Source organism: Tachysurus vachellii, chromosome 12, assembly GCF_030014155.1.
Source record: "Tachysurus vachellii isolate PV-2020 chromosome 12, HZAU_Pvac_v1, whole genome shotgun sequence".
Classification (NCBI taxonomy): domain Eukaryota; kingdom Metazoa; phylum Chordata; class Actinopteri; order Siluriformes; family Bagridae; genus Tachysurus; species Tachysurus vachellii.
The window spans coordinates 2,044,486-2,055,029 of record NC_083471.1 but is presented as its reverse complement, the minus strand read 5'-3'; the positions used below and the strand labels follow the sequence as shown (position 1 = coordinate 2,055,029).

Below are 10,544 nucleotides of genomic sequence, written 5' to 3'. Positions count from 1 at the left end.
TCCTCATAGTCTGGGACGCGTTTTAAACCAATATATGAAATCCAATCTCGCGTTTCTTTCCTCAGCTACATATTTACATCTGTTAGCTTTATTTCCCGCGCTATAATCTTTCAGCTTTGAGTTTTGAGCTTGGTGACGGATTTAAACCGTCTCGAGATCCAATGCGGTGATGAGCAGCGTACAGATTTATTGTGTGTGTGTGTGTGTGTGTGTGTGTTTGTGTGTGTGTGTGTTTGTGTGTGTGCGCGCGCCGGTCTGACAGATGGAGCGAGCCGAGGCCGGTACAGCGTGCATATGGCAGCGCGAGGGGTTTGTGCGGGACACTGCGCGCTAAGCCGCATTATTAAAGCCGTCTACCGAGCAACTGGTGCAATCTCTCTCTCTCTCTCTCTCTCTCTCTCTCTCTCTCTCTCTCTCTCTCTCTCTGTCTCTCTCTCTCTGTCTCTCTCCCGTACACTTTTAATCCCTCGCGTGAGAGGACTGCTTTTCTCGCGCTCTCATACTGTTGTTATTATTATTATTATTATTATTATTATTATTATTATTATTATTATTATTATTATTATTATTATTATTATTCTATCATGTACATTTAACACATTAATCCCATAATTAAAGTTTAACTTACACTAAATATTGTTGTTGTTGTTGTTGTTGTTGTTGTTGTTGTTGTTGTGTAATTATTTGTGTGTTATTTTTGGTCTTTGTGGTTGTTGTTAATAATAATAATTATAATAATAATTATAGTAATAATTATAGTAATAATTATAAACTATATTATTATTATTAATAACATTAAAAAGATATACTTAAAATGTTATTTATTTAACATTAATGTTGTGTAATAATATTGTTATAAAACAACACTTGGTGTGTTATTTAACACTTGTTATTAGTTTGTTGAAATTTGTGTGTAATAATATTGTTATAAACAATTCTCACTTTGTTATTCAATGTACACTCTCAGAAATAAAGGTACTAGACGACACTCTTCCTGGTCTCTCGGGTGCTGATGTGTATCTCTCACCCGGACCTGTGCGTATAGAGAACGTTTAATAACGATCTCTGCTACATCATTAATTGTACACGAGATGCGCACTGAAGTACAGACGGCTTTTCTCAGAGTGTCTGTTATCATATAATCATCTTATTAAACTTATTTCTGTTTTAAATGCAGATAGCAAAGGCTACTTTACCCCAGGCAACTGTAGCAACACTTATCTGACCCTAAACATGAGTAAATAATAAATTAATCAGTAAATACAGATGTGTGAGAAAGTTAACCGCCGGTCAGTGATGTGATTGGACGGTGATGTAGCCTGTCACGTGACCTGCTGCCCGCCTGTTTGGTTTAATTTGAACCAAAATGCATGTGACAAATATGCAGTAATGATAACACTTATTAAAGTGTGAAAGTAAACTAAACACAAAGTAAGTATAAACATTGAAATATTGGTCTGTGTGTGTGTCTGTTTGTCTGTGTGTGTGTGTGTGTGTGAGAGAGAGAGAGAGAGAGAGAGAGAGAGAGACCTAAAATTATGTATAATGCTATAAAATTTGTTAAAATATACGAAATAACGTTTACGACATATGGTAATGTCATGCACGCGGGCGCGTGCTCACGATAACGACAATTCGTGATGTTTTTAAACAAAACTCTAACACGCAATGTCGGCACCGAGCACCGAGCTCACGCGCTGGATGGGCGGCGCGTAGAAGTGACATGAGACAGACCTTTTTTTCTTAAAACAAATATGTCTATTCATTAGCAAATGGTTCACTGTCTGGAAAGAAAAGCGGCACCAAAGGTACCAAAACCGTACCATTTCTTGTTCTTGATGTGGTAACCTTAAACACACCATTAGTACCTTGTGTACCTTTACACCTTTACTCTGGAAGGCCTGTATTTTGTATTTGTTTATTTATTTTAAAGGTAAACCATATCCACATGTCCACGTGTCAAGGAAAGATACAGTAACCTTAGTACGCTTTGGGTAAGTGAGTGTATGTGTGTGTGTGTGTGTGTGTGTGTGTGTGTGTGTGTGTGTGTGTGTGTGTGTGTGTGTGTGTGTGTGTGTGTGTGTGTGTGTTTCCTTCGACCCGTTCGTGTATTTTGACAGAGCATCCCCTCAGAGACGAGCTCATTTGAGAAAGGAGAAAGAGTTGAGCGACGGAACGGAAGCCCCTCACACACACACACTCACACACACACGCGCGCGCGCGCACACACACACACACACACACACACACACACACACACACACACTAATCGTTTTTTAAAAAGGGAGGAAAGGACGCAAATGTTTTTTTTTGTTCCTGTCCAACAAAAAGCGAGTCTGATACGGTCCACTTAGCGGCCATAAAGCCTGAGATTGAGCGGCGGAGAGCGAGAAGTCAATCTAGTTTAAAAATAATGAAGAGAAAAGAACAGAGAGAAAAAAAGAAGAAGAAGAAGAAGAAAGGAGATTTGGCTGAATCCCAAACGGAATTAAAAAAACGCAACAGATTTCAGCCACATTGTTAAAATGTGTTAAACAGTGTGTGTAAATCTTGTCTATATTTGTCATTATTTTTTGTTGTTCTTTTTTTCCTTCAAATAAAATGTGCTCTAATCATTATTAATAAACACACTAAATTGTCGCACTATATTCCTGAAAAAAGGGTGTGAAAGAAATCACACCAGTCAAGCATTATTATTATTATTATTATTATTATTATTATTATTATTATTATTATTATTATTATTGTCACAGTTTTGTTACGTTTTTGCTGCAAACACACACGTACATCTAAAATAAAATTAAATAAATCCTCATGAATCTTTTCGAAAGATCATTCACTCAAATGTTTTAATTCGTGCATTAAAATGTTTTATTTTCCTCCCAGTACGTACGAAACTAAACTTACATTTTTGCTGCAAAGAAAGAAAGAAAGAAAGAAAGAAAAAAGTCCGAAAAAGAGAAGAAAAATGTCGGCGCAAAACTGGAAAAAAATCATCAAAAAATGTTGAAAGCGCACTCGGTTCCTTATTAGGCGAAGATACAATATTTATTCCGTGTCTCCAGGGATGAGGCTCCTTCTCTCTCTATTGTCCTCCCATTCCTCAATGCTGATGCTTAATTTTCAAAACTTCTATATTACCAAGGGACCTACGACATCAGCCGGAGAAAAACCCCGGCAAGTACATAATCCGAGCCAGGGAGCCGCTCGGTGCAGTGGGGAGAGACACGCGCGCGCACTTTGCACCGACACCGATTCCGACAGGCCACGATTTCGCCAGTTTTTCCGGCGGATTTTTGTCTGCTCTCTGTCCTTCCTTTCTTTTCTTTCCTTCCTTCCTTCCTTCTTTACTGAGTTTAATTCGGGCGACGAGAGCGAGGATAATCCGGGGAGTTTTGTCGGGAGCGCGAAAATGTCAGCCACCTTTCCGGGACTGGTTCATGATGCAGAGGTATTTTTATTTTTGTAAAAAATAAATACATTAATTAAAAAAAATCTGAGGATTTTATATATTTATATTTATATATGTAATTATTATTATTGTTATTTACATAATAAGAAAAGCTAGTCGCTTGCGCTCGTGTGTTATATACAAAATGAGCCGAAATAAATAGTGATTTTATAATGTCGGTCAGGATAAAAAATAAATATATATATATATATATATATATACACGCGCCCGCCCGTGCACACACACATATACACACACGGAGGAAGTGTTTTTCGCCGATTCTTTCACACTCACTCTGTTTTATTGTCAGTGACTCACCGCGTCTCTCTTAAGGTGCATGTACAATAAATGATTTTAATAGTTTTGGCACGTTATAATAACCCTACATTCACACACAGTCACTGGCACACTATCTACTGCAAATGATAGACAAGTGATAGAGAGGTAGGAAGATAGAGGATACAGAAGGAGGGGAAAACGGTGCTCGTTTCTTTTTTTACACCCGCGCGCAGGTTTTCACGCGCTCCCTCCCAGGCACGGAGGAGAGTGACACCGCCGTCAGGTACTTCTCTAAAAAAGAGGCTTTGAGGCTTGTGCATGCGTGCGTATGTGAGTGTGTGTAAGGGAAAGTGTGTATGTGTGTGTGAGTGAGTGAGTGTGTTGTGTACATGCGTGTGTTTGTCAAGGCCGAGTTTTTCTTTTAAAAAAACGACAAGGATTCCGTTGAACGGAGCAGCGCGCGCGACTTGTAGCTCGGTGTAGCTGCGAGCGCTCGTTAAATGACATCCGTCATATATTTATTTATTTTTTCAATCTCTCTCTCCCTCTCTCCTTTTTTTGCACAGATACGTCACGACGGATCAAACAGCTACCGTTTGATGCAGCTCGGCTGCCTGGAGTCAGTGGCCAACTCGTCGGTGGCTTACTCGTCGTCGTCTCCGCTCACATACCCGGCCACCGGGACCGAGTTTGCGTCGCCGTACTTCCCTGCAAACCACCAGTACACGCCCTTGCACCATCAGTCTTTCCACTACGACTTCCAGCACGGGCACCACGCGGCCGTGAACGCCGACGCATACTACTCGCAGCAATACTACCAGCAGTTGCACCATCACGGCGAGCCGACCGACTTCATCAACCTGCACGGCGCGCGTGCGCTTAAGTCGTCGTGCCTGGACGAACAGCGGCGCGAGCTGGGCTGCCTGGACGCCTACCGACGTCACGACCTATCGCTAGTGAGCCACGGCTCGCAGTACGGTGTGCACCCCGAACAAAGGCTGCTGCCGGGGGCCGGTCTGGGGCTTCCGCCGCCGGGGGCTGATGACCTACAGGTACCAGCACGTGCACCCCCAAATACTGTCCAAGCATGCGCAACACACACATACACAAACACACACACGTTTCTTTCTCTCTCTTAAACACACACACACGCACACGCACACACACACACACACACACACACACACACACACACAAGAGATGATTGGCGGTACGTGACCTTGACTCCAGCCGAAAAACAAGCCGAATTTATTAACTAAATAATTAAGTAGAGAAAGAAAGAAAGAAAGAAAGAAAGAAAGAAAGAAAGATAGAAAGAAAGAAAGAAAAGAAGAAACTATGGAATTCAACGCGGCCTAGTAAATAAATTAATTAACCAATTAATTAAGCACACATTAAAATAACCTCATTTGCAATATCAATAGAAACGTTAACATTATAATATAATATAAACACAAAACTATACGAACTTACGAACTATAGTTAAATCAAAATATGGAAAGAAATACAATAAGTGATTCTTAATTTTATGGATTATAAATAATAATTAATTAAGCACCAACTTTAATAATCCAACATACAACAGAGATGTCGCGTTCAAATACTTTTTTAAACGTAGGACTTGAATTTACTAGAAAACATTATGGCTTTTTTTAAGTATTTATTATTATTTATATATACAAAAATCACAATTAGTATAATTATTTTAATTAATTGCAAAATAATTTAGAGTCTATAAATACATTTTTAAAATATTTTTTCAAGTACAGTTAACTATAAACATCTCGATTATTTCACTTGATCTCATTTTAAACGCAGAGCCCCGACTCATTTAAATGAAGCCACCAGACGCTCTCTTTATGTGTGTACTTCTTTTGAGCGTTTAAGAAAAAGAGAAACTGCTGCCACAGAATGAAATCTAATTTTAGGTGTATGTTTTTGCGCATTGTGCTATTGAGAGGTCGGAATGAATCGCGTGAATGCGCGCGCCTCTCCGTTAAAAGGGAGGATTAAGGGCTTGAAAAAGGCGCGCGGACAAAAGGCCAAATCCTCCGCAGTTGAGCACCGTAGTTTATCCAATTTAAGACTTAATGTCAATCAACTGGTTATTTATGCAAAGACATACTGAGCGTGGGTCAAGTTTAACTGGCGAGTTAAAAAAATAGAGTAAATAAAGGCTGAATGTCTGGTTCATGATTCGCGATTATTCTGTTGGCTTGGTTTTATGCTTTCTAACAAAACACAAAAATGTTGTTCATGCGTGTGCGCTCGTGCGGGCGTGTGTCTGTGTGTGTGTGCGTGTGTGTGTGTGTGTGTGTGTGTGTGTGTGTGTGTGTGTGTGTGTGTGTGTGTGTGTGAAATATCATTAAAAATAAATATCATTCAACAATTAAAAATGCATATATATTTATAAATGAAGATTATTCAACAATTAAAAATGTTTACAAATAAATAAATAATATACATTTGTAATATTTACATGATAATAGACGTATCTATAAAAATAATAATAATAATAACAACTTATCCGTAACTAGATAACTAAACTGTAACGCCTGTGTAGAAATGATGTAATATAGCTTTGTGTAATACATTTATTTATTTATTTATTTATTTATTTACTCTATGTTACAGACACCCGAAAGATGCGCATCTATTATGGTTTTTACATGTAGCAAGACAATACATATCTACAAATATAACTAACCAAAATAATTTAATATTAGCTAATATTAGAATATTTTCAGAAACAGTTTGCGTTAAACAACTGTGTAAAACAGTGTAGAACTGTGTAATTGCCGTTTACACCGCAGTTGTCGCGTGAAGATTGTTGTGTTTTTTGTTTGTTTGTTTTTTTGTTTTTTTTTTGTCTTTTTCAATAGCTTTTTGAACGGTAGGCGACACTTGCTTTGCACGAAGGCGTTAAATAAAGTCGAGACACCGCACACACACACACACACACGCACACACACACACACACCAAAAATCCCCGCAGAGAAACACTTATAAAGTCGGGTGAAAAAAGGTTTCCGACCTCCCTGAATTAAAAAAGCAAAAAAGCACGCGACTCGGTGCGGGGCTTCATCGAAACAGATGCGGGGCACAACAGAGTCTCGCGTGCGCACAAAGTGCATCTCTGAGCCTCTGAAAAAGATTTGGCATGCGGAACAATAGAAGCTGCCCTGTGGCCCTGGTACCTTCCCGCATAATTTATTCCTGATCTCGAGCTTTTTTTATGTATTGATTTTATAATCACTTTAACTGCACGAGGATGAAGAAAAAGGAGGAGTTTGTTTAAAAAAATAGGCTTACACGAGCTCGGCAGTATGGCACATTATAAACCGGTGTGTGTGTGTGTGTGTGTGTGTTACTCTTTGTTGTGAAGTCTGGTCACGGCTCGTGAGACGGATTAACTTTTGATAAAATCTCGAGACACAACCGATAGATGTCTAAAAGAAAAATAATAAGAAATCACAATAATCTTCATTTCACTGCAACCTGTTTCCTGATCCAAACCTTTAAACTAGACGTTGTGCGTGATTTTCTAAAACTCTATAGAATTCCATTTAAGATTAAAAGCTAAATTAAGGCACTGATGTACGACGTCATAAATCTACAAATGCACGCGCCGTTAAACCCTGATATTCTTCACTGCCTTGAATTCTAGACACCGTGTAGTGTCTTTGTGTGTGTGTGTGTGTGTGTGTGTGTGTGTGTGTGTGTGTGTGTCTAATGACGTCACATGCATTCAAATCGGAGTTCCGGAAAATTCCAAGTCGAAAATTATCCAAACTGCGATGTGACATAAAAACATAAAAGACTTGTATCTCAAAAAGCTGGGTTCTTTTGCTTGTAGTTCACGTTGCCTCTGGCTCACTTTTTTAATTTCCACATTCTAAAAAAAGACCATTAAGATGTTCTTCTAAGATTTTCCTACCAGGAATGTTAGCATTAGATGATGTGTGAATGTGGCAGCAAATAATAATCTGTCAAAAATCAAGGTACACAAGATCTTTAAGGGAACACAAATAGTTCTATGGTTCTTTCAGGAAACATTTTTTGATGAATAGACTGTTTTTGTTTCAGTCACAAGAAACAGAAGAATTAAATTTAAATGTAGCATTAAATGTTTGGTTCAGTGGATCTATGATTGGATATTTTTGATTTCCCGGATTGCTAACAAGAACATGGGAAATATTCACACATTAGAGATATTAGCATTATTTGACTGGTGCCTTCATTGTCATGGCAACATTGATGATTTTAACTTTTTTTCAGGGATGTTATGGTTCAGGATTAGAGTAAATTCATCATTATTTAAACCATGGAGGAAGAAAATAACGTACTGCATGTACAGTTTGCAAAATCATAAATATTTGTGTCAACGCACACATCTAGCCAGTTTGTGGTCCATTACACTATTTCCTGATATTCCTACTGTTCCTTGTCCATAACGTGGTATCATCAGGAGCACCTGCTTTGTATATTTAGCATGTATCAGTTACCTTAGAATTTGCTAATAGTACTTTTATTTAGGGTTTACATGAAAAAAAAAGAAGAAATAAAGTTACTGAACTGTACTTCTTCTTTCTGCTGGTGAACCATCAAGAGAACATGTTTTAGCTGGAAAAATAATTTAAAAATCATTTTGGTTTCATCTTCAGACCTTCAAGCTTTACATTCCACACCTAAACCTAAAGGTAGCCTTGAGAAGAATAAAAATGATTTGTACCATTATCTCAGAGTGTGTAAAATAAAGGATTCCTCAGGGGTTTGATTAACAGGTACTGGTTCTACTCAGAACTGTCTCTGATGGGAAAGTTGTGCTGTTCAAATATTTTTGCTAATATTGTATATTTACCTGTTTGTTTTTGGAAAGTTTTTATTGGGTCTTCAGTTTGTCCACGATTATTTTTTTTCTCACAAAAATAAGTTCGTTATAAATTTGCTTAAAGCTCCGACTTGTGACATCACAACACAAACGTTCACAAAGTTCACAAATGTTGGTGGTTTCATAGCGTAATATTACAATTTAGCTTAAATTAATTCTACACGTCAGTGCTATAATTTAAACCTGGAATTTACTTCCCTCTCTAAGAAAAAGTGAAAATTGTTTCAATCTGGTTAAGCTAATAAATAAAAATGATTGAAAAACAGGCTGCTCTACAATTTAGTGCAACGCTGTAAAATTGTTCTACATTGCTGTAAAATGTATTGTAACCCTGTAGAACTGACTGCAAGGTGCTAAAAGCTACTATAATGCTGTAGAATTTACTAAAAGGTTGTGCAAATGTAGGACACACTAGAACTTTACTACACCGTCCTGGACATAAGCACAAATATTATAACAAAAGTGTAAATAGTTGCGATTTTGTAGAATGTAGTGTAGAAATGTACTACAATCGATTCTGTTCTAGGCTGCAGAACCATGTAGAATTCATTCTATTGTTATTGAATGGAAGGTTGTGGAATTTAAAACACTCATATAATCTGCTACAATGTAGAATACTTTAGAAATGTAATAGAGATGTAATAGAATGAAATACGAGACTGGCGTTTAGTGCAATATTACAAAAGGGAGTAGAATGTTGCAGATTTTTCAAAAAGATTAACGTTCGTGTTTTCTGTGTGTGTGCGCGCGCGCGTGTGTGTGTGTGTAGGGGTCTGTGGACGCGCAATGCGGGCTCATGTTGAACGGACAAGGCGGGGTTATCCGGCGAGGTAAGTCCGAGTCTTTTTTTTTTTTACACACGCGAGCGCGCGCGCGCGCACACACACACACACACACACACACACACAAACACACACACACACACACAGAGGGACATTTTAATTATTTAAGTTGCATGTTTTTCCCCAGTCTTTGTTGCCTGTTAGCTGCAGCGTGTTCTTTTAAATCAAAATAATAAGAATCTTTGTGTTTAATCTCAGATTAAAGGACTGCGTGTATGATATTATTATTATTATTATTATTATTATTATTATTATTATTATTATTATTATTATTATTATTATGAGACAACGTCCATTGTTTTAAAGCGCTATACAAATAAAACTGAACTGAATTATTTTTAAGTGTAAGTAGAAGCTAACAGCAGTATTGTTCTTTAATATTTATTGCTGTTTAAAATTCTTCAAGATTATTTAAGAAATTAAAAAAAATGCATTAATTGTTTTCAAAATAAACACCGGAATGAATTTAAATATATAAATAATTAATTAACTTATAGTGATATTAAATTTAATATCATTTTTTATATGATAAACGACTGACTCTTTTTGTTAGTTCATTGTTTCAGGTTAATCGTTTCATATTTGATTTGTTTAATTCTGATGAATTATGAATTGTTTAAATTACTTTGCTCAAAAATAAATATTTAAGATTTTCTTTATAAATTTCTAATAGCGATTCTATAACTGTGTTAAATTATCAGTGATATTCTTCTTCCTCTTATTATTATTATATTATTATTATCTTCTTTTTATTCATTGATACTTCTTTCTTTCTTTCTTTCTTTCTTTTTTTCTTTCTTTCTTTCATAACTTCACTTATTTGTCATTCTGCATGAATCTCACCTGCTGTAGCACGCGCGCGGTTTGCTGGCTTTGCTTTATTTCCCTTTCTATTCCCCCCTTTTTTGTTCTTCTTAAATAAAATACCGACTCGCTGTGTGCGGATCCGTGCGGCGCGCGCGTCTCCCACCGCTATCACTTCCGTGTTTTTCTTTTCTTTTTTTAACGGAGGATTTTTAGCCGCGAGCTCCGCCGATTCCAGAGCCATCACAACCAATAATCTTTGCTTTGCCTCGCGCAC

The 10,544-nt window shown here is 37.3% G+C and overlaps 1 protein-coding gene across 1 annotated transcript in view; it reads left to right on the top strand.

Moving 5' to 3' along the window:
- The first annotated feature begins 3,376 nt into the window (after window positions 1-3,376).
- tfap2d (transcription factor AP-2 delta (activating enhancer binding protein 2 delta)) overlaps window positions 3,377-10,544 on the top strand; it is a 13,402-nt gene continuing 6,234 nt past the window's right edge. The window contains exons 1-3 of the mRNA XM_060883865.1: window positions 3,377-3,451; window positions 4,297-4,782; window positions 9,391-9,451. Coding sequence (XP_060739848.1) covers window positions 3,413-3,451; window positions 4,297-4,782; window positions 9,391-9,451 — 586 coding nt within the window. The 5' untranslated portion in view covers window positions 3,377-3,412. The remainder of the gene's footprint in view (window positions 3,452-4,296; window positions 4,783-9,390; window positions 9,452-10,544) is intronic.